A 25,392-nucleotide genomic window follows, 5' to 3' on the forward strand; every position below is an offset into this window, starting at 1 on the left:
AAATGGATTTTCCCTTCACATTATTAGCAACATGATTTGCTGTTTTAATGCCAATGTTTGTAGTTGAGCAGTGTAAGATATATAGGTTTCTGTATGTTTCTGTGAAAGAAAGGAATGCTTTGAAATAAGTCTTTCCACCAAAAGAAAAAGGTATCAGAAGTGCATAATGTACTGATTTATGAGAAAAAATCTGATTGTAAGTTCATTCAACTTATTTGTGCAATTTTAAGAGCTGTTTAATAGTTTACAGCTAGTAAATACTCTTTAATACTCTCACTTTGAAATCCTGATCAGCTGCCATGAAGCATCCTTTCAACAGATGATAATTTTGCAGTCCAACGAAGAAGTTGCTGAGAAATCTCCTCTGTGAGATTGATGTTCTTATCAGGATCTTACTGCTGCAGATAACTTGTGTAAATTTCAAGACTTATTCTTTGCAAAATTAGTTCATTTTCCAGAATGAAACTACACCAACTATCAGAGCATTGTCTTAAGGAAATAAATTGGTCTTAAATGATGAATAGATGAAGGCCTTTTCAGGGTGCTGTGTGCTATTGCAAAGGGGAGAATTCTTGCTTTAACGTATCTGGCATTGTCCTGTTGGAAACAGGCTCTTGTTCACTTTTTTCAGGTGACCTACAGTGCTTTGTGGTTACCAGATGTTAAAGTAAAATAAAATATATTATATAAGAATATTTTAAAATATAATCTATAGGTATCCTGAAGGACTTTTAAAGGTTTTATTTTCAAGCCATCAACATTTTTCTCTTTAAAGTGAAATGGTTTGGTTCAGAAAAAGAAATGAATCTTTAACAAGCTATAGTTTTTTTGCATATTCTTGTAGGATCTAAGGGGACTTATTCTGATGCACCATAATGGACTGTATAAGTGATCATATAACAGGAGATATTCAGTCAGTGTTACATGAATCTGTAGAGAATGAAAAAAATAAGAATCGGACCAGAAAATTTTGATTTTGTGGGAAGAATTTTATCCTAACTGCAAGTCTTATCTTTTGCAATGACAAATTCTTGAAAGCAGAATTTCATTGGTCATGAACAGTCATTCTTGTGGTATGAGAATTATATGCTGAAATGAAGTTTTTGGTTTTATCATTGTTTTTTAATTTAATTTTTTAAAAATACAAGTCCATGAGACCACTGATACTTACAGAAAAAATTATCACAGCTTATCCAATTACATGTTAATACTATAAATAGATTTGGAATACTGGGGTCTTCCAAGGTGCTACAGATACATAGGAGATAATAATAAAAATTCCTGTGTTGTACAAAACAAATCTTACTTCAGCATCAATAGAATGGCACTGTTCTTTATTATAATAAAGTTCATCCCATTCAAAGAATTGACTCTTACAGGACAAATATCAGAATTTAAAAATAAACTAATAAAGCCTCCACTTTTTGCAATGCATTTTTTCCTTAATTCTAAATTGCAGCTGATCAATGACATTCTCTATCCCATCGTATGAATGGAATAAAAGTTGGGTTGGAACAAATTGCTGCTTTCTAGGTCAGCAACACAGTTGTCATTTAGAAAATGAGTGTTTGAAAGTTGAGGCCTAATTTGATGAATAGTTGGTATGTGCCTGGGTGCATTGCTGAATCATGGTTTCTGTGCTGGAAGTACAGCCTTGACTCCTCCTAATTGAGTCCCCTTTGGGCTGTCTCCCAGTGTTGGCTGACAGAGATTTAGATCCTGGGAATTCTGCACATTAGAGTTTTTTTAGTTGAGGGAACGTCTTGTGCAGTAGGGAGCTACGTGAACTTCTCCGTTCTGTGGAACAGCTAATATATTTAACTCCTCTTGTTAAATACAAGTCTGTGTTTCCATGCTTCCTAAGGTCATGATTTCTGTCCCTTTGGAGCACCCTGCGCAGGGTGGTGGGGAAGGGTCATTTTAAGTTTATGATGAGTATTTGAGAAAGTCACCATTCAGGCTTGGAAAATGTTGCTCACACAACTGAACAAGTCCATGCTTGTTGCAGTGAGCTGTGGCCACTTGCTGCAGCTGCACTGCTCTTATTTTTTTTCCTTAAGCTATGGGTCTTTCTGCTCTGAAACGTTCTGGGTTCTTTTCATTGTGTTTGTATGCAGTTTAACAATAAAAAGTACTTTTGCAGTGGCTTGTTAATTTTTTTTTTTTTTATTAACAGCACTGATTAAAACAGCAATTCATGACAATTTGGCCATTGTGAAAACCACAATACACCATTATCTTCTTTCTTCTTCATAGTGGGTTACTAGCCCAGAATCCTTCCACTTCTGCTGCAGTAACAGGATGGGCTTAACATAAATCTCTAGGCTCCAAAAAAAAGAAAAAAGTGACTCATCTCCACTTACTCATTTGTTTATGTATCTTATTAAAAAGAAGTTTGTGTGATCACTTTGTTACAAGTGTCAGGTAGAGATTCAGTCTTCGCAGTCTGTTAAATTTTTCACTGAGCTGTGTCGAAAGGAGTTAATGTTATGTTAGAGGCAGGATCCTGCTGGCTCAGGGCAGGTCCTGTCACTGCCTGCAGCCCCTGCCCATTGCAGCTGCTGCACCTCACTGCAGGAGATGTGAGACACAAGCTTTGCAGCCACAGCCCTGGTCGCTCTGGGAAACCAGGCACCCCCGCTAAAAATAGGCTCCTCTAAGTTAGCAGCTTTGCTTGTGAATGCACAGCCACGAGAAGCTGATTTGGGTAATAAGTGATTTCCATGGGCTGGAAACCAGGGCTAGCTGGGAGGAGACAGGCAGGAGAAAGAGTTAACAAAATGTAGTAGCTTAAATCCTAGCTTTGGCTATTTGCAGAGCTCTTGATGTTTCATCCTTTAATTTTGCTAACAAATGTGCATTTCCCGAAGATCTCCGTCTGTCAGTTTAATCCCGCTGAATGCTTTACTTACATGAGAGAGAGAATTTGTCTTGGAGACTGCAAAGTTTCAGCAAATCAAGGAGTGTGAGGAAAACAAAGCATTATTGTATCTATTCTCTGCTCATGGGGAGTTAAGTGAAGGAGACTTCCTTGAGGAACATTCCCTGTCAGAGGAGCTTGATCTGAATTGTCTGTGTTCAGGATGTGAGTAGTTTCTCCACAGTAGTTTCCCTCTCCTTATTCCTGTTTGGTTTGGCTTCACCCCTCTCTCTGCAGAGCTCTGTAACCCTGCTTCTTTTCACTTGTGCAGCTGAACTGAACTTGCCCCGCTGCTGGGGATGATTCCTCTGCTGCAGGGTGAAGCTGGACGCATCCGTGTTTCATTTGGTAGTGTAAAGCACTCGTTTTATCAGCTCTGGAAGAATTTCAGCCAGCTAGTTTGTAGTACAAGGAGGAAAATAAATGTGGGGGTTGGGAAATGCAATAGATAAAGGCTTAAGTGGTCACAATTTAAAGCTTAAATTGCCAATTGCATGACTGGCTAGAAAAAGGAAATCTGAGCAGAAAAAGAAGGCAGTAAACATGATGATTAAGTGGATCTTACTCAGAGTAAATTATAGCATTCCCAAATGAAAGTCTTCTCCTTTACAGAGAAATCATTAAATGTTAAACTCACACTATTATTTGCGTTTCATTGGGTAGACTTGCGTGTGTAGAAATATCCATTTTAATTAGTGTTGAAAAGAAGTCTCGTGTACAGAGCACTGCCTGGTAGGTATTTTTATACTCTCTCTCTGTGAACTCATTTTATATGATGATGATTTCTTCTAATTTTTAATTAACATGTCTAAGTTAGAGTTGGGGAAATGATCAGTGTTTCATTAACTGCCTCACACTTGGAGATCTATGCAAACCTAATTGATGTGGTTGCTACAGGGTACTTTGTCAAAATGAGCCATCCTGCCACTACTTTTCTCCCCTTGCTCTTCAGTTCTATGAATTTGAGTGAAAGGCATATTGCAACAGCATGTAGTTTTACCTCCAAAATGACAGTGTATGATGTGGCGTTGCATTTCAGTGCAATGTTTCACCAAAATTATTCTGAAACCTTTTACAGATTGTAAAGATCTTTGTAGATCACTGGTATATAGTGCCCCCCCTTTGCAAAGGGTGTCTATAGCAGTGTTTTGGAAAAGCAGCGTGTTTTTCTTGTTCCTTCTCTGGGGAAAATTATCTGTTCAACTCTGAGCATCACAATTTAAAATATACTTGTTTGTGTACAACAAATACTCCTGAATTCATAATATTTCGTATCACAAAATGTTAAAGCTTATTGGTATTTACTGATTTATTTAGCCATACATACAAATGAGTTATAGTATCTCACTGGAAAAAACGTTGAGATGTGTGAAGGCTGCATGGTCTAGTGGTAAAGGAGGTGTCCTTGGCTCTGGTCCCAGCTCTGCCACCAACCTGTCCAATGACTGGCACCAAATCAGAGAATGTCAGAAGGGGGTAAGATTGGAAGGGACCCCAGATGATCCCCATGGGATCATCTGATCCAACCTCAACTGAGTACGACTATTGGCATACTAGAGAAAATGATTTTTGTGGAGGAAGAGACTGTTATAAATCACTCTCATTAGTAAGTGTGTATATTTGTACTTAGTATTATTCTGTGTAGCTGTACTGTTACTGTTGCAATGATGTGATAATGAAAAAGGATAGGAAAACAGCAAAGGCTGAAACCAGAGCAAAGAGCAGCTGAAACCCAGTGATGCACTCTGTACTCTGACTATGAATTATGCCTTGAAACTGAGTTAAAGATTGTAAAGTCTGAGTAGCAATCTTTTGCCTGAACTTGCTTTTTCTAAGAAAACCAATACTTTTTACTGTGTGCTTATCAGAGTGCTAACAACTAACTGCAACAGCAGGGAGAAAGTTGATAAGTTATAAATTATTCAAATATTTTTTATTAAGCCATTATTAAAAGAATGGAAAAATTGTTTTCCTTACAAAGTGGTGAAAATGGTTATGATATTAAAATATTCTTGGCTTCCTATAAAGTTTTAGATTTAGAAATTTGATCAACAGATGTTTTAAAATATGAAGATATTAAGGCACATGAGATTAATTTAAGCCATGCATATGACAGGGAATTGCTGAGTAATTGAGAGTGGGAGGAACATCTGGAGGTCATCTGGCCCACCTCCCTGCTCAAGGTAGGGCTCATATCAGAAGTGAGATGAAGCTATTAAGATTGTCTGGTTGAGGCATAATTTGAGAACACCAAAGCTAGAGATTCCTCACCCTCACTGGCTGACCTAGTACCTAACTCCTCTCAGGGTGAAATTATTTTTCTTTTTATATCCTCCTGGAATTTACCCTCCAGGTGGTGGCTTTTTTCTCTTGTTCTCAGGCCCTGGGAAGAGTCTGTCTGTCTCCTCTTTAAGGCAACATCTTCCAATACCTAGTTTTCTCTTCAGTGAACAAATGGAGCCATCTTACTTTTCCTTTTCTGACATGTGTTTGAACTCTCTAATCATGGTTCTCTACTGGAGTTGCTCCAGGCTGTCAGTCTCTGTTGCAGCAGGATCCCAAAGCTGGACACCCTATTCTAGATTGTGTATGTTGCTTTTGAAGGGAATTACTGAATGATAAATATCAATGAGAGGATCCTCACACCTACCTGGATTTGAAGGGACATAGTTTATATGCCAGACTCATCATGAGAAGCTGAATGCAACCAGGAAGGATGAGTTACACAGATCTTTGTCTTTGCACATTGTATGCCATTTCTGAGGAGAAAAACCAACCAAAACAGGTAGGGAAGAAACCCAGTCTGAAAGAAGAGAGTGCTCTGTTATAGTGGTGGTATTAAGTACAAATTCTAAAGCTTCATTTTCCTGGAGAGGTGACTAAGAAGCAAGTTGCAGAGAGATGAGTGAAGAGTGTCTTTTGGCACATTGCTCACTGAAACACTGGAGCCACTTTAGTGCTAAGCATGATGTAATGCAGTGAGCAGTTTCCGTTTTTAACTGTTTCCAGTTCTGCAATTAGGAATGTAACGCATTGCGTTATGTTAATAAAATTTATTTTTCCTAGTAGGCTTTTTAGTGTTGGGTAAATATGACAGTTGAAACACATGGTGTTTCCTTAAAAGCTGTGAATTCAAATGATGGCTTAGTGTTGAAAAAAGGATATTGGGTGTTTACGATCCAAGGCAGGTCTGTCAGCTACAGAAGTCAGAGCATGTTTTCCACAAGCTGGAATAGTCCGTTCAGGGCAAGTGCCAAGAAAAAGGAAAAATCTCCCTTGAGGAAACAGTGGGGATGTAATTCACAATTTTGTGAAAACTCATTAACTTAGTTTCTAAGCATTAGTTCTGAATCCAGTGCCAGTCAGTATTTCCATATTTTCAATCACCAATATAGATAGTGACATGAATTTGCTGATAAGTTTGTAGATAGCACAAAAATTGCTAAAATACTGAAGGTTGTTGCAAGCATAATCTGAAATGGTTGATTAGATGAAAATTCAAAAATGCAGACAGATGGAGAGCTGTACATGCAAAGATATAAGGCTTTCAGGATGGAAGACTGCTGTGGGAATTAGCATCCCTGAAGTCAATGTAAGATTTTTGGGGTAGCTTCCTCAATGAGTACATCACCTGAATTGATGGGAAAGAGAATGCATGAAGTTTGTTCTTGATTCTGATATTCTCCTATATATGCATTTGTGAAGTGAACCTGGAAGATGTTCTTGCTTTAATTTTTCTTTTCTCCTTGTCTCCAGCTGCAGACTTTTTCTTGACAAACTTGCTTGCTCTTCCGCAAAAAATCAGTTGAATTCTACTGGCAATTAGCCCGGGGAAGCAGAGACTAGTTAGAATAATTATTGCTGGAGGTGTGGGTGTAGGTCTACAAAGCCTAAGGCTAAACAAGAGGAGACAGATTAAAAACAGCTCTTTGGAGTCTGAGAGATGAATAGTGTCTGGGCTTAGAAAGTTCTTGAGTTCATGGGGAGAATCTGGTGGGGTGGTTGAAAAATTACTGATTATTTTTGTGTGTATATGCATTCGTTCAGTCCCTTCTCTGCATGGCCTGATTTTATTGGCCATACTTGCCAAGTGATCATTCACTTTTAGGGAAAGAAGAACAAAATGTTTTAACTTAGTTTTCCAATAGCAGCACTATGCTGGCTTATCCCAGATCACTGTTCCTGGAAACCTGTGGCGAGGTTCCTGTAAGCTGTTTGTGGGCTGACCATAAAGGGTATATCAAGAACAAGCAAGAAAATTAACTTGGCTTTGCCTTTGGTAACTGCTGCTGCTGACATCTGGTATCCTCCCCTCAGAAATGCCCTCAATTCTGGAGAATATATTCTGAAGATAAGGGGTAAGGGGTAGGGAGAGGACCCAAAAATATCATCCAGATGCTGAAAAATCAGCTTTATGAGGTGAATTGTAGGAAGACCAGTCATTAATCTTATCAAAGAAAAAGGGTCAATAAGAAATGTGATTACTGTGTGTAAGTACTTATTTATGGAGAATATATTTGTCAGCAGAGGTCTTTTAATCTTCTATAAAAGCACATGACAAGATCCTGTAGATAAACATTGAAGGTAGATAAATTTACTCAAGAAATAAGTCATCATTACTTGTTTGGCTGCAAAAATAAATGTGGAACTCATTGCTAGAGGAAGAGGTAGGAGCAGTATATTTTTTTGAGGTGTGGATAACTGCATTTTGTGCAATGTGCTTCAAGTATGTTTCTGAGCTATATTTGGGTCTGGAAGTGTAGGAGGAGAGGAAAATGGACAGAGGAGCAGGTGATCCTTTCTAGGTTTGGATTTAACATCTGAGATATCTTCAGTTTACTTATTTCACTGGAGGGTTGTTAGTGTTCATAATAATTGCAAATCTAAAGGAACATGATAATTACCTGACACCACAGAATACCAATCTACAGGAGGTCACAAAAGATCCCATTTTCTCCTGAACATGTTCTTGGCTCCAGTTGCAGTTACACCTGCCCACTTGCACACCTCAACAAATTTATGTTCCTTTCAGGAGCTGAGGACAGGCACATCCTGGGATGAGGCAGTGCCTGAGGTAATGCACACAAATATCTCTGGCTTGCCACCTCTTTATGAAGGGAGCCTTTTTCAGGAAATGTAATTGTTTTGTGCTTTTTGAGGGCCATTTCCACTGTTCAGAATTATTCCTGGCTCATTGCTTTATTGAGTGACTATCTTCTCTTTATGCCTGTGTCATGGCAATGTTGGCTATGGGAATTTTGTCCCTGTTTTCCCATCCTAATGTAAGAGCAGAATATCAAATTAATCAGTTAGAATAAATCAGAATGTTCCTGGCACATAAACCTGCAGGAACAATCATGGGATCTTTTGCACAAAATGCAAAAACAGTATTAGGTTAAGTTAGACTACAGGTATATCTTAGGATCTAGAACCTACCAGTTTAGAGAATCTAAAAGCTAGACTGTAAAATGCCTTACTGAGATGCTTTCTGAGATGCCTAGGTACAAATCATTCACTTTACAGTAAAAAGGAACCACTGGCAGGAAGCTGGAATACTTTTTTAGTTCAGGAAAGAATTACCTTCTCTGACACCCTAGTAAACACTTTGCGGCCTTTATCCTCTTGGATTCATTATGAATTTGGCCAGAAAACATTTGGCTTTGTGATCATTCTTTCATTACCTGCTATGAGGACTGTTACATTTCACTATATGGAACAGACTTAAGGTTATAGTTGTAGAAATATCTATTTCCACAGATTTGCAGCTCAATTCTAAGCATTCTGAGTAGGAAACATTTAACTCCAGGCAGTCATTTAATTTTTTATTTCTGTCTTTTTCCTTTGGTGTTGAAAATAAAATTTTCATAATCTTTGAAACTAAAATAAACAAACTGTCCTGGAAGCTTGCCAATTCCCACCTTCCCCCTCCTTTTTGCTTTTGTCCATCCTCCTACCTCTCTTCTAGCTGCAGTGGGATGGACCCTTTTCTCTGGTCTATCAGTGTGAAATAACCATGAGAGTCACTGCAGTGCTGAAAGGTAATTAATAATTAAAGACAAATCCAGAGAAATGTATCTATAATGCATTGATTTCTGGAGGGAGGAGTAAGTTACTTTTTTCTTTTTAACTAAAAGAAAGAATTAGCAACTAGTCTTAGTTCTGGACACAATTCCATTTTGCAGAATTCAGATTATGCTTCTTATTAATCTTGTTAATATATAATGCTGTTTCTGGGCTTGGGGAGTTGGGACTTAAGTTTGCAAATCTCTCTCTGTCTTGGCATTGGCCAGTCATACACAGCCATAGACTGTTAGTATTTTTTACTCTGAGAAAATAAAAAAAAAAAAAAAGAAATGAAAAAGGGACAACCCTAGGTACCAGGATACTAAAACCAAAACAAAAACTTGCCTGAGCTGTGATCAGAGACTCTGCATGTTTCTCTAAGCTATTTTTCCTAAGGCACTGAGGAGTAAAAGTTTCTTAGGGACTGACAGATCTCCAAATAGCTTGACTCACAGAAAAAGTAGGCACTGCTCTAGTTAAGATAGAAACCAATAACTGAGCTGATGTGAATGAGTATCTGTTTCCCCCTTCCTGGCTGATGCATTTCTCTGATAGCACATTTACTGCCTGTTTATTTTATTCATGGAGAACTTGCATTATTTCCAGATACCTGATAATTTCTACTTCTTCACTGTAGTCACCTGACCTTTATATCCATACACTGGATCTCTTCCTTCTTTTGTTGAAATTGTTTTGAATCACTATTGGTACCTTAGTTAATAAGGCACAACTGATTAAGAGCTGTGTGTATTATATCTCCTTCCTGAGAAATGCACTTCAGGCTGCTTGTGTTGTGATTTGGAGAAGGGATAGATAAGCTGCAAAAAATACCATTTTGGGTAAATTACTGTCAATTTGTTGTCACAGAGATTAAAGAATGCTTTCACCTTCTCTGGACCAAGGAATATGGAGGGGACTTGATTTCTTTCCCTGCTGATATGGAACCAATGCCACTGAAATTGCTTAGGTGTCTATGGGTAGTGCTCTGAGCTGGGCAATTTGTGAACATAGGTAGAAAATCCCTGGGCTAAAATCTTCCAGCAGTGAACGTTAACACTTGTAATTTCTCTCTTCACATAGCAGTAATAAGGATGCTGTATTAATTAACTAATGTGATGTGTTATCCTTGCTCATTTTAGGTCTCAGAAAGAAAGGCTGAGCCACTTTGCTCTGTATTTTTCCTATCACGCACAAACATTTTTATTGGGTTATCATTCATACAACTGTCTATTGAAAGTCAAATTTTAGCTTAAATAAACTTTAGTTTCCTTTTTTTTAAACATTGAGTTTCCTGAAGAAATGCCACTAGTCTTCTATTTGAAAAAATACAATTACAGTAATTTCACGGCTATAAGGCGCACCCTTTTGACTAAAATCTCCCCCCAAAACCGGAAGTGCGCCTTATAGTCCGGCGCGCCTTATCTGATCTACAAAGTTGCGACATTTGCCACCCCGGAAGTGAGAGCCCGTCGGCATCGGGGCCTCCCCCGTGCGGGGCGGGTCCGCCGGCTTCGGGGCCGCCCCCGCGTGGGGCGGACCCGCCGGCTTCGGGGCCTCCCCGCCGGCATCGGGGCCGCCCCCGCGCGGGGCGGACCCGCCGGCATCGGGGCCTCCCCGCCGGCATCGGGGCCGCCCCCGCGCGGGGCGGACCCGCCGGCTTTGGGGCCGCCCCCGCGCGGGGCGGACCCGCCGGCATCGGGGCCTCCCCGCCGGCTTCGGGGCCGCCCCCGCGCGGGGCGGACCCGCCGGCTTCGGGGCCGCCCCCGCGCGGGGCGGACCCGCCGGCATCGGGGCCTCCCCGCCGGCATCGAGGCCGCCCCCGCGCGGGGCGGACCCGCCGGCATCGGGGCCTCCCCGCCGGCATCGGGGCCGCCCCCGGGGCCACCCCCGCGCGGGGTGGACCCGCCGGCTTCGGGGCCTCCCCACCGGCATCGGGGCCTCCCCCGCGCAGGGCCGTCCCGCCGGCATCGGGGCCGCCCCCGCGCGGGGCGGACCCGCCGGTATCGGGGCCTCCCCGCCGGCATCGGGGCCGCCCCCGGGGCCACCCCCGCGCGGGGTGGACCCACCGGCTTCGGGGCCTCCCCACCGGCATCGGGGCCTCCCCCGCGCAGGGCCGTCCCGCCGGCATCGGGGCCGCCCCCGCGCGGGGCGGGTCCGCCGGCTTCGGGGCCGCCCCCGCGTGGGGCGGACCCGCCGGCTTCGGGGCCTCCCCGCCGGCTTCGGGGCCTCCCCACCGGCATCAGGGCCTCCCCCGCGCAGGGCGGACCCGCCGGTATTGGGGCCTCCCCGCCGGCATCGGGGCCGCCCCCGGGGCCACCCCCGCGCGGGGTGGACCCGCCGGCTTCGGGGCCTCCCCCGCGCAGGGCCGTCCCGCCGGCTTCGGGGCCACCCCCGCGCGGGGCCGGCCCGCCGACATTGGGACGGCTCCCTTGCGGGGGGTGTTAAAGCCGCAGGGATCGGATCGGCTGCTGCGCGGGGGGGGCGAAAGCCGCAGGGATCGGATCGGCTGCTGCGCGGGGGGGGGCGAAAGCCGCAGGGATCGGATCGGCTGCTGCGCGGGGGGGGGGCGAAAGCCGCAGGGATCGGATCGGCTGCTGCGCGGGGGGGGGCGAAAGCCGCAGGGATCGGATCGGCTGCTGCGCGGGGGGGGCGAAAGCCGCAGGGATCGGATCGGCTGCTGCGCGGGGGGGGCGAAAGCCGCAGGGATCGGATCGGCTGCTGCGCGGGGGGGGCGAAAGCCCCCGGAATCACGGCGGCCACCGCGCGGGGTGGGCGAAAGCCCCCGGAATCACGGCGGTCGCCGCGCGGGGTGGGCGAAAACCGCCGGAAGCACGGCGGCCGCCATGCGGAGAGGGGGAAAACCGCCAGAATCGGAGCGGCTGCCACGCGGGGAGGGGGCAAGCAGCTGGAATCGGGACAGCGGCGGCACGGGGCAAGCCTGCCGGCATTGGGTCACCCGGAGCGCCAGGGAACTCCCCGAACAGCGGGGCCCTGGGGATGCTGCACGGAGCGGCGGTGGGCATAGCCCGGCCCTGCCGGGTACAGGCAGGCCCGGGAGCCAATGGCTGCCGGATTGAGGCGGGGCCTCGGCCAGCAAGCGTGCGGGAGGAGCTGGGGGCGGAGCCTCGCTGCAAAAAAAAACCCCGGTGCGCCTTATAGACCGGTGCGCCTTATCTGATCTACAAAGTTGCAAAATGTGCCGGCTCCCGGGGGGTGCGCCTTATAGTCCGGTGCGCCTTATGGTCGTGAAATTACTGTAATTGAAAAATTGACAGGGAAGATAGGTTTTTTTTGGATTTTTTTTTCCCCCTAAAACTTGGTCAGTTTTGACATGCTTCTGTCTTCAGGAGGTGGCTGAATAGACTTGGACAGATGTTTTATTCATTTTACTATGTCTAAAAAATAATATTCTGCAGCTATTTCTTGGGCTGCATTGAAATCATCTTTTCCCTTCTATTTTCTTTTGAGTAATATAGGCCTACTGCCTTGTCTAAGACAATGATGGGCTTGGGAGAGGTTGGAAAATCATTTCTGCTGATGAAAAGTTATTTCTTGTTCCAAAGTGAGGAAATGAAAGGAATTGAATGTTGTTTTAGACATATGGGTGATGCATTCTTCCTGTGGCTTCTAATCTTATAAAATTCTTGCAAAATACAGTTTTTAAAAAAATAGCAACAAATGTATGTAGTTGATCAGGGATTGACATAATAGGTCTCAGGTAATTTCCAGTAGTTACTTCTTACTTTCTCTTGTACACTGGGAGTGAACTTTACTTCAAGAAATGTCTGTTTAGAGATACCCTTGGCAGTATAAGTTCTCACTGTATGGTGAAAGAGTTTGCATCGTTAAGTTTAGCTCTAGCTCTTCTCTTTCAGTAGTCTCATGTCCATTACAACTTGACATTTAAAGTCTTAAATTTGTACAATAACATGCATTTCATGGAAAATACAATGTGGTTGTTTTTTCTGTGCACGAAATGAGTGAGACTTGCAAATACTGGTTTCATGAAAACTGGATCCTTCTAGTCATGTAAGAAATTTCAAAGTTTGATTTATTTTTCCTGTGTTTAGAATGGCCTTAATCCAGATTCTAATTGGTTTAGACTTTGGATCAGACTCTGAGTAAATGCATGGGTATGGAAGGGAGGAGGGAACAAATAAAACATCCACTTGCTAGACAACACTGAGCTGAAAAGTTACCATTGGTTTTGGGCTGTAACTTCTGAGCTCTGGTTATGTCTTTCTGTCAATTAAACCTCTAACTTGAGAAAAACAATTTGCAAGAATTCAAAGATTTAGATTTTTTTCTTTGTTTTGGGATAAGTTAATTTCCATAAGAATAAGACTGCTGACTGGTAAACAGGGAAGACTATTCTCTAAGTTTCAGAAATAAAATATAAATAGAGACAGGCATTTACAATTCAAATATAGAACAAACTCATTAGAAAAAATGATTGGAAAATAAATAGCAGTTCCAGAGAGATGCTCAATATAATAGAGGACAACAGTAAATGTCATTGTACACTGTACAGAAGTTTTAGCTGTCTGATAGTATAAATTTCTGTTGTAAAGAACCTTGGAATTAAGTATATCATGGTCATACCTACCATTTTGAAGAAATGAAATATGGGGATTTTTAGTAGTTAAAATATTTAGTCTGCTGCACCTTCTGAGATTATATATATATTTTACACGTTTCTTCAACTCTTTCCTTAGTTTTTCTTTTATTCCTTGGTGGAAAGGGAAGAAAAGGAAAAAAAAATTGCCATACTGAAGATGTCAGGGCATTGGTGGTGCAGAAGCACATGACTACTGCAGGCCTGGCTCCACAGTGTGGGTGTGTTACTATGTGTGGTGAGTAGCAGTGATAGGTCTTGGGACTCTGAAAACTTTTTGGGAGATGTGGGAATTGCTTCTGACAACATCATGGACCAGAAAAGGAGGTCCTTGGGGTTAGGCATGTGGAATTTAGATGTGTCTATTGATCCTGCTTCTCAGTTTGTTCTCACTTTACCGGATCTTTTCTGATCTGGCTGGACTTCTCCTGCAGCTTATTTAGATAGGGATTAATCCAGTCTTTCTGAGAGGGTCAAGCTGGAAGTGTAGGTCCTCAGTATGATAAATCAGTAGGAAACCAAGTACTTCCAAAGAACTATTCATATCTAGATGGGCAAAACTGATCTCTGGAGGTATCTCTCTTTTCAAATCCTAAAGTTGGGATAAACCAGAGTGATACAACTGTCTCCATTTCTCAGCTGTAAAATAGACATTATGTTAAGGAAGTGCAATTACCCCATTTCTACAGGAAAGAACTGTGAGAAGGTGTAAGTGTGGAGATAACTGTTCAGAAGTGTTCTAGGCGTGAATTAAAAATATTTTCCTTCCACTTCTTGTGCTCCTTAACTGTTGTGCCTATCCTTAAATCCATGCAGACAGAAAAGAGTAGTGCTCGTAACATGAAGAAAGAAGTGTTTAACATATTTCTAAAACAATCTGTAATCACAGAAAGAGACCAACCATGAAAACATTAATCTTTAATGGGAGGATTTCACATTAAGAGTTTCTTACTGAAACTGCTTTGCAGCTCTAGCTACAGCTGATTAAATTGCTGACATGCAAAAACTTTCTCTAAAGAATCTGTTGAATACCTGTCTTTACTGGAGTAAAATAAAGAAATATAGATCTCATTTATCAGGGCCTACAATCTTTTCCTGCTTGTATCTACTTGATCTGAGGGTCATTTAAAATGTATTAGAGATTTAAGATTGGAATGCGAGGCTAATTTGAAACCTGGCTCTGAGATGACTGATTATGTTATTATACTTCATACTGGTTAAACTAAAGCATAGTGTCTGTATGACAAGAGGGATCCAAAATGATGTGGCACTGCCTGGTGAAAGAGCTGTTCCTTTTCATGGATAATGCTGTATAATTGCACTTAGCTTTTTTATGTCCCCATGGCTTTTAAAGTAATGGACACCTAGGGCAGAGGCTGGGTGAGGAAACACAAAAAGCTGGCAAAAACTCAGTGCTCACAGATTGGAAATCTCCTGGTTTGGCTTCAGACTGAATGTGGAGAACTTTCCAGCACTCCCTCAGTTGCTTCCAATGTTTTCTTTGACGTATTTGGCCCCTGACCAATTTTCCCAACTGCTCCCAAACCCTGTCTAATAGTCTCCTAACCCACTTGGATGTTCCCTCAGCTCCTTTACGCCCTTTCCATTGGCACGGATATGAAGTTCTGCTGCTTCAGGAATAATGCTGAAGATAAATGTGCTTTCATCCTTCTTCTCAAAAGGGTTCATTCCCAGTATTTCACAGTAGCTGAATTCTGCTAATGCCATTTGAGGTGTTCCAAATTGATGGTGAATAGGGCCATGGGGAGCAGGCAGGCTTGGCATTTTAGTGAGAATGGTTCCCTCTCACATTACACTGGGGGCAGTGTGTTAGTACTTCTGAAATTAGTTATTTTAGCAAGATAAGTAGAGATGAAACAGTTAAAATGAAAGGCAGGCAGAGAGAGACCAACTTCCACCCAGGAAAAGTGAGTTGTGTTAGGCCTTGTCTGTCCCTGTGTGAAACTGCAGAGTATGGTCCTTTGGACTTTTCTTAGATAGCACCTGGAGTATCAGCCCCAGATCTGTTTTGGCTTATTTCTGTTTTAATAGGCAACTTGATTTTATTATTTTTTTTTTTTTAATCCTTTTCACTCTTTTCTGTGTCATTTTCCAGACCTGATTTTGACTTTGGAATAAGCAGAGTTAAAGTATCCCTGACCATGTAAATGCTGATTAGTGCAAGATACACGTTCTACATCACAAAAGGTGTGAGACAAGTTTTGCATCTGCCTCTGGTTTGCCTCTGGTCTTCTGACTGAAATATTAATCAGCATCATTCTGTCACTGTAGTAGGAGCATCTTGGTCTTTAGCATGTTTGTCCTGGCAGAACTCCTTTCAGGTGGGAGTGTGCCCATGTTCCACTCTGTATACCCATGTTCATCTTTCTCATTCATACAGAACAAACTCAGGCACCTACAGTATTCAATTAATATAAATTTCAGCCCTTATTCATAATAAAGAAGGATATTAAACAGTGTGATTTTTCTGACTGATCTTCATGAAGCATCAAAGTCCTTGTTTCCATATACAGTCTTTATAAGGTATTTTTTATGATAAACAATTGGGTCTCATTTGAACACCATTAGCCATTTCAGAGATAATAAAATGTTATTTTGAGGTCATTGTAGGTTGATGAAACCTCTGGTAAATATGATGTTATTTGGTACAATGATACTTAATCCTGTGGTTCTGGTGAAGACAGAGCAGCTGTTTGGGAGAGTAACCAATGTGAACATGTCTGCCAACAGCCCTGCGTCAAAGGAATGCTCTGCCCAGCTTGTGGTATCCTCCTCTATAGCTATTTCCATATGTCTTGCATAATGATTTCATTTCTGAAATAAAAAGCATAGGTATTTTTATATGTAAATATTTTTCTTTTTTTTTATAAACAGCTCTGGCCTTGAGAAAGGATTTAGTGATGCAGATTAGAAGCTCACTTTCAATTTTTATATTTTACTATTAAGCAGTAACACTTCATGAGAGACTGGGAATATTTCACAAACTTCATTTAAAATCTGATTTTTCTTTTCTGGTAATGAATAGCTATAAAATAGTGATGGTCGAGGTAAACAGCTTATCCATAATATTGGATTCCTGAAATATTTGGAAGAGACTGAAGATGTTTTGCATATGCCATCTTTCTATTTTAGCTCTTGAATTTTCTTTCCTCTTGAATTTTCATGGGAATGAAAAAGAATGTTCACATAATAAGTTTGGTTCTGCAGAAAGGATTGTTAATTCAATTTAGAATACATTAGAAGGGAGATAAGTAAAGCTAGTCTGTATTTAAAAAAGAATCTCTTTTAGGAGACTGGAGAGACAGGAAAAAATAGTCTTGCTTCATGCTTTAGAAATTTATTCTCTTGGCATGTTTGGAAATGTGGTTTTAAGAACTAATCAAATGCTATGTTAAATATTTAAACCTAAAAATTGCTCTGGTTATGTAGTAAAAGGCAATGACAGAAAACTGGAGACTTTTGTGTCAGATTTTTGGGGCTGTTTGAAAAAGAACAGGAAGTTTAATTGAACAAGTAGTTAATATATTAGACAGCTTCCAAAGCTGCAGATTTGAGTCTAATAATTCTGTGGCCTTCAGACTGAGTTGCCTCCCATTTGCTCAAGCAAGCTCTGCATCTGCAACATGCCAGAAATCTTGGACCTCCATCTAATGGTTCTAGACAGGAGCAGCAATGTGAATATGTTGAAGTAGCAGCAGTCCAGATTGGCTGGCCAGTGGTACAGATGTTTTGATTTTTGTGGACTGACCATTAACAGTTATATACCAATAGTCTCTGTTCTTGTGTGGGTGGGTCAGGCAGTACCACACAGAAACCTGTGCTTATCCAAGCAGCCAGTGCTAACAACTGCAGTAGCAACCCAGCTGCCTGAGTTGCAAATTACTGAAGATAGGAAAATATATTTGGGCAGCATCTTTATTTATATGCATTCCCCATTCTTATATTTTTTATAGTTTTTTGTTTATTGCTGTTCTAGGTGCATCTGTGCTATGGACTTGTGGTACAAACTACTTCAGCCATATGGGTATCATATTTCTCTGTTAAATATGATTGAAATCAGTCAGTGGATTTAGAATTAAAGGTAGGGTTGAGGAGCCAAACCCGTATATACACAGTGTCATATAAATGTAGTGGCATCACGTAAACATAATTTTCTGAGGAGCTTGCATTGGAAATCTGGCATGAGTTGGTAATGGGTGATGGTGTTGAGGACTTCTTGTGTTCTGTACTGTAGGCTCCTGAGGGCAGTAGGTTGTCTTTTTGTTCTGTGTTTGTACAGAATTAACAGAGTATAATCCTGTTCTGTGCTGGATAGTGGATTAAATACATTTTGTATCTCAAAGTTACTTTTCTGTATGAATGTTTTCAGGGTCAATGTGTGAAGTACTATGTTTAAAATATGTTTGAATCTGGAAGCAATCACAACCACTACTTTCAAGACTATGCACTTTTTCAGCTCTTGTGGATGGAAATACCTCTTAGAGAACAGGAATTGAGCCATTATTGTGTCTTACTTTGAATTATGAATTAATTCACTGTACGGAATTATTATTAATGTTTAAGACAAATGCACTGGTATAGTCAGTGACTTCATACACAGTAAGTCCTCTTGTCTCCCAATACAATTTAGTTGGAAGAAATAGAGATCTAATTCTTTAAGTATTTAATATTAAATCATGTATTGCTTTTATGAACTTTATTACCAGACAGGAGTAGAAGCTTATACAGTGAATTCTTAATAGCCCCAAGTAACGGTTTAAATGTTTGCTTTTTTACCTTTCATCCTAGTGCTGCAACAGAGTAAGCCTAAATGCTCTTTTTCTGTTTAGTTTTCCTAGCATAATCAAATTATGATTATTAATTATAATTAATAATAATTATTAATAATATGATTATTAGTTATTAATAGTGGTATGGTAGTTTGTTCATATAATAGCCTTGTAGTAATGTAACTTCATATTAATAATTTCTAGAATTTTATTTTTCTCATAAGAATCTTTGTTTTAAATAAAAGATGTGAAAATTAACATTGCTCTGAGCATGATGATTGAAGAGCCTGCTGCTGCAAAAGTGGCAATGGCTTGAGGGATTGAGCAGTAGGTGGTTGCCTATAATTTGATAGGGAGCTTTTTGATTATTAGTTGTCAAAAAAGTTCTGGAATTACAGAGGGTGGTAGTGAAAAATTAATAGGATGTGCCTAGAACCTCTTGATCTCACCAAAATAGTTGTGGTGTACAGTGGAATAGTTAAATAGCTGAAAAGGTGAGTGAGGTTGTGTTTTTGAACAAAACAGCAGCTAATGTTCCAGTCATACAGAGTATTGAGTGCCCGTTCAAGTGACTCTCATAAACACTTCTTTAGATTTCAGTGGGTTCATTCACATGAATTAAATTAAGCAGATGCTAAAAAGTTTGCAGAAACTTGAATCTGTCTGAGAAGTTTATTTTCCTGCTAGCTCTGGCTGCCCAGAAGTACTTAGAGCATGCTCTCACTTTCTAAAAACTTGAGAAAATGCTTGTAATTGTGCATTTGAAAGTATGAGACTTTTGCTATGAAACTTCTGAATAGATGCCAAAACACCCAACCTAAAATCACAAATTTCAGGAGTCAAATAAAAATTTATCTGTAAGAATCTGCATGTAGATAGAAAAAGAGAGATCTTTGTTGAGAATGGTCCATGTAAAAAAGTATCGTGGAGGGAACATGGGGAAAAAAATAAAATAGTTTTCCAAAAGTTAAATGTTTATCAAAAAGAGAAGGATCTTAGCAAATCCTCCACAGAAAGATAAAATATAAACACCAGGAAAAGTGATTGATCTAGAATTCATTCCTTTTTCCTTTCTCAGCCCTCTTAGCTGACATGGTGATTAAAAGAGAGGATTAAAATGAGCTTCTTTAAGCCAGAATTTTATTGGGAAATGATTAAAAGCACATTGTGTCTTGTAAAGTGAAGTTGTGCTCTTTTCAGCCCAGCCTTGCTGCAAAGCATTTTCAGAGGAGAGCAACAGAAAAGGAGAGGGGATAAACATAGATAATTCTAACTTTCCTTATTCATGGGTAATAATATCTGTGGAATTTTCCATTTGTTTTCCTGGTCTGTCATTCACTGAAAACCCAGTGCACCCCTGAAGACAGGTCTATATCCAGACAGGATTTTGGCTCATAACTGCTTTGAGTCCTTTGTTTAGAGAACAGTTTTGAGCACTGACTACTGTAGCAGTGAGAATTCACACAGGCAGGAATGAAGTTATGGAAACAGGGGAATGATGTGGGAGAATCAAAATTCCATCTGTGCACCCCCTGCCCCTCTCCCCACTAAAAAAGGAGGGGGAGGAGGAGGTAGAGAAATTTCTGAAGGTTCAACACAGAGAAAATGGCTGGAGCTAGTTATTTCTTCCATGGCAAACTCACTTCTAACGCACATTGCATTTGATTCTTAGAAGCCTGAGGGATTTTTCTTCCATACTGTGGCACATAGAGAGAAATACTGGCTTTATGGAAAGGCCTTTACCAAAGGCTTTGGTAAAGAAGCAGGTAATAGAGTGCCAATTTCGTGATAAAAGCTAAAAGATTTCACCTTCTTTTTTCCCTTTCAGTATTTTTGTCCAGAAGCTTCATCAGGTGCTCATAGGTTCGTAGCACACAAGAGTAATCATTGTTGTCACCTTCATTGTCATACTCTGGGAGGGAACTCAAAGAGTTGTGGGCGAATTTCAGATCAAATGGTTTGAAATGTTTTCACAAATCTCTGGAAGTCTGGATGGAGTGGAGATTTCAAGATAATCCACCTAAAGTAAAAAATCTGATAAATCTGTTTCTCCTTCATTGCCTTAATTTATTTTACCTGTAAAATATTAACAGAAAAAAGTTAAATGTATTTTAGCTGCCCATCACTGATGGTAGTATGAACTGATTAAGAATCATATCCTTGATCATTGCTCTGTTGCTCTGTGCCTCTCCCCAGCCACAGGCCACCCAAGCACTTTCACTAGGAGAACCATGTGTATGAACCACTGGCTTCAATCCAGCCTGTAAAATGCTCATAATTATGGAGTCTCATTAAAATGAAATCAGTGAAACAGGCTTCTGCTCTTAAAAATGATGAGTAGAATCCAGAGATCCTGAAGACCTTTATGCTGTCACTGTGAAATAATTTCTTCTGTTCTTTGGATCTATTAATTTAGAAAAGCTACCATAATGGTTAGCAGGAATGCCTGAAAAGATGCCCGTAGTCTAAAGGACTGTGCTGTGAAATCTATTAAATAGCTGGCCTCCATTATTCAGATACTGGGATGAAATCCTCTGGCATAATTGAAATGATGGTTAGCCCCTCAGCAGCTTCATACTTCTTAAGCACTGATAGGAATCTGCTAATGGTGTTCAAGTGTTCAAAGATGACTTCTTATAGCTTTGTTTTTCCTACTCAATCATTCTCTGTACTTCCAAAGTGCAAAATAAGATATTTTAATTTTTACATTAATTTACCATCAGATTGGAAAGTACTGACATCTATTTTTCAGAACTCTGACTCAGTTTCAAGCCCCAATTCTGCAGCATCAAGAAGATGCTTTACTGCTTGTGGCTGTTCCCCACTGCAGTTTGCAGTTTCCTGAGAGCCCTTCAGTTGAAGTGTGGAACAGCAGTGGCTTCCTGGCTTGGTGTGTGCATGCCCAGATGAATTCCTGCTAGCCAGCAGTGAGCCTGACAATCTTTGATGCTTCTGACAGGTGCTGAGTTACAGAAATGGCTTATCTGGAAGGTTCTTTGTTGGTACATCCATACAGGTTGTGCTCAGAGCAGGTGGACTGAGGGTGACCCAACAGAATTTTCTGTGTTCAATTTTAATCAGTTTAATTTAGACATGGACCATCAGGCTCCAACACGTGGCCAAAAATCATCTGAATTTTGAAATTTATAATTCTAGGATGTACAGGATGAAAAAAGTTGTCTCACCAAGTTCAGGATTCAGCCTCCATTTTTGCAGAAATGGAAGGAAACAAAGTATAATCTCTTTGTGTTTTTAGGTATTTTCTTTTTTTATTTTCATGTACCAAGGATGCATTCTTGTTTCTCTTAAAAAAATAAATTCTAGATCAGTTTTTGTGACTTAAGAGGAATTATGCTTGTTTGGAAAAGCACAGTCTGAAACTTTTTCCTTACTAATTGGAACCAATAGAAACTCCCAGTAGTGAAGTTTTTTTTCTTTTTCTTCTTAATTGCAAGCACCAGAAAAAGCTGTAGTTAAGACACTGACAATACAAGAAATAGCTGACCTGGTGGAACGTGCTTGGGCTGTAGCCAGGGATCTCATCCATAGATACACTCTCCTTTGGGAAATGGTTCTTTCTCTTTGCTTTGTAAGTCTTGTAGTAAACTATTAATTTTTTTTTCCTTTTTCTTTTTTTAAGCCAAACCTTTATTTTTATAAATAATCAAATTCCAAAATAGTGATCTGGTAGATTGTGACTCTCTTGAGAATAGGAGTGAATAATACTACTTGTGAATTATGGATTGTTTTCACTTTTGCTTATATCAATATACATCCAGGAATATGTGTTGTGAATTTATTAGGTTTGGCTAACCCTGAGTGAGACTGGTATTATACCTCAGTTCTGTAAAACACTGCATTGTTTCCATGTAATAACATCCTTGGTCTGGAATTCTGTTCTCTCACAAGCTCCAGCATACAAGGAGTGCAGCATAAATGTATCATCAGTATATTAATTATCTGACTAATGAAAGTGAATGCCTGTGCTTGCTGTTTGCTGAAGATTTCATCTGGTGGTCAGGAGCAGAGCAGTGCCACTTAAATTACAGCTTGCTCCAAACTGTTGGAGGCTGGTGTTGACTCCACATTGAGGGAAGGCTCCATCTGTCAGGGAACCAGCCTGTTCCACCTCTGTGGGGTTTCTATGGGCATGTAGCTGTAAGAGGCACTAATATGGACTGGCAGCAAGGAAAAGAAACCTTTATAAGATCCAAACATAAACCATAGTATTGAGCTTGATACACTGGTTGTGGACTAGGGCTTTATGTTATTTGATTAGTGAATTTGTCACATGTTGAGCAGATGGAAAGTATTTCTTGCTGACTCTTTTCATAGGGTGAAGATGTTTTGTGGATGAAATTTGCTTGTGTATTTTGTTGGCTCTTGCTGATGTAGCTGAGTAATTGAGCACAGAGCTGGTTCATGAAGGGGAAAAAGTGATACTTCAAGAAATGAAAAGTGATAGCTATGAAAGTTGTGTTTTTTCCTAATTTTTTTTTTTTTAATCTGGATAATCAAAATTAATAACCATTGTTTAACACTTTGGGTAAAAAGATAATTGTGTCTGCAGAGTTGCCTCCTAAATTTAAACCAGCAACCAGATTGTTTTTCCTAATCAGAAAGTAACAAAAATTGCTTGGGGAATGCCACGTGGTGGTGGTATTTATGTGACAATTCCAACTCTACTGCTTATGTGAAATGGGCAATCTTTCACAGTCACCAGGTTTGCAGAAAACTTCAGGTGCTGAAATGACTCTTCCCAGATAGAGAAATGAAAAAGCCAGGCTAAAAAGCAAAACTCTTAAGAGCTAAAAATGAGCTGAAATGCAGTTCAGATTTTCAGAAGCCTCACTTTTGTATTTCCCAAAATCATGCTGCCCATGTCTGTTTCTGTTTCTTACATCAGTTTACATATTTAAATCTATTTATTCTCATTTTCTTTTAGGTGATCCTGATCCTTACCAAGTATTATCATACCGATATGGGGAAAGTTTTGGAGAGCTCTTTGTGGAGGTAAGTTTTTGCTTTTTCTATAACCTTCCCTCCTGCTGTTCTTGGAATAGATCCATCACGTCCTTTTCCAGACTGCTGCTGAGTTGAGTTGGTAGCTGACTGATGCTATTGTAGTAAGATTATCCAGATTGTCATCAGCTCTTAGTCCTTCTCTTCCTTAAATGCATTTCCTGTAGTTGAATTAGAATTTGTAATGAGTTTTAACAGTAGAAACAAAGAATGATGGACAATATAAGGTGCCTTCTTGATGCCACTTTAGTTGCCATGTTTTTCCCTTTCCTAGAAATTCTGTATCAAATTTACTTTAAAAGTTTGAAATGCTTACTGTGTTGGGATGTGTCTTTTGGGAATTCTTGCTGCTTGAGTAGTGTACTGAGGTTAGTAAATAATCCTGCTTTGGAAGCAGTTAGGATTGTCTGGATGAAGTATACCAGCAGTGTAGGTCATATTATGTTTTATGACAACTGGAAATAAATAGTAATCCAAATAAATTTCTAAATGATTCTCATTCCCATAGTACTTGTGAATTAAGATACCAATATGTTTGTTGCCTGTGAGTGCACAGATTGCATGTTCAGGTGTATATCAGCACAAAAGCAGGGATAAAGTAAGTCTGTGTTATATTAGTCACACTGGTTATCTTCTCAGGTCTTAGTTGTCTTTTGCTAAGGAGGCTGTTTGTGCTGTAATTTTTTTTTTGTGTGTGTGTGTCTGTATAAATTTTTCATACAAACTTTTGCTACACCCATCATGTACATTTGAAAATCAAAAGCATTTCACTGTTATCAACAAATGTGATACTGCACCAGCATTTGCTCTGCTAGTTGTGCTGGTTATCTCTAGCAGTAGAAATAAATGACAGGAAACTCAAGCTGTCACATGTGAAATTGAAATGTAGCTCATAAGCTTCAGGTCTAGAACCAAATAGTTTATCTAAAACCTGTCCCAAGAGTTTGTATGAAGACTTGACCCTTCAGCTGTGAATGTAAAGACCTTTACAGAGACAATCCAGGAAAAGGACTGGGTAAGGGAATAGAGAAGTAGGAAAAGTCTGTTTCCAGGACATGCTCAAAACAGCCTTGTTCCTTATTTTGAAAGATGTGGCATTGTTTTAACCGTGTGGGGTTTCTCAGTGACAGTGCTGCTGCAATAGCTTGTTGTCATACCAGTGTCTGACTAGTGCTCAGTCTGTCCAGGGCCACTGGTCCATACAGAATAAGAGTATTTCTAGAAATGTCTAGTTATAAGGAGGAGGTATTCAGGAAAGAGAGTAAGATCAAATGGAGACTGCTTAGCATTGGCTCAAGATTGGCCTTTTTAGGGCTATGACAGTTCATTTGTAACTATCCTTTAAACTCAAGATGCAAAATTTATTGCACATTTGTTTCTGTTTTAATTTTTGTCCAACATCTTGTGCAAATAAGACAACCAAATGACAGTTTGGATACTCCCAACTGCGTAAGCACACACTGCTTTCTTATTATTTGTCATTGACCAGTACAACATGTGCAATATATTTCAAGTTTTCCAATCCATACTTCAGGATATCTATCATAGTGTTTTAAGCATTTTCAGTTGGATTCTTCAAAATAAACTCTTTGATCTTTTAAAATAAACATAAACTAGGCTTCAGATGATGTTTTCTTTCTTTGGAGAACATAAACACTTAAAACAAGGTCATCCAGACCTTGCTGGTGTGAACTCAGTTCAAATAAAATCGATACTAGCGTGCATCATCTGGAAATCATGCCTTTTTACTTACAAGTAACAGATGTACCAGATGCTTTGGTACTGGCACAGGTCATGGTCCCACTCCAAGGGCTGGGCTCAGATGTCCTCAGGGCTCTCAGTGGTGTCAGGCTTTGGGAATGTGCCAGGTGTCCATGGCCCCACTTCAGTGCAGCAGGGGTGGGGCCTTGGGGGACTCTCCTTGGGTAAGTCTTACAATTATACAGGGCACAGCCCAGCCAGGGTCTGCACATCAGGGTGCA

The 25,392-nt window shown here is 40.6% G+C and overlaps 1 protein-coding gene across 5 annotated transcripts in view; it reads left to right on the forward strand.

Moving 5' to 3' along the window:
• The window catches only part of SORCS2 (sortilin related VPS10 domain containing receptor 2), a 594,699-nt gene that overhangs the window by 202,846 nt on the left and 366,461 nt on the right, over positions 1–25,392 (forward strand). For all 5 annotated transcript variants that reach the window (XM_033061451.1, XM_033061452.2, XM_033061450.2 and 2 more), the window contains exon 2: positions 23,334–23,401. In XM_033061451.1, coding sequence (XP_032917342.1) covers positions 23,334–23,401 — 68 coding nt within the window. The remainder of the gene's footprint in view (positions 1–23,333; positions 23,402–25,392) is intronic.

This window comes from Catharus ustulatus, chromosome 5 (assembly GCF_009819885.2).
Source record: "Catharus ustulatus isolate bCatUst1 chromosome 5, bCatUst1.pri.v2, whole genome shotgun sequence".
NCBI lineage: Eukaryota > Metazoa > Chordata > Aves > Passeriformes > Turdidae > Catharus > Catharus ustulatus.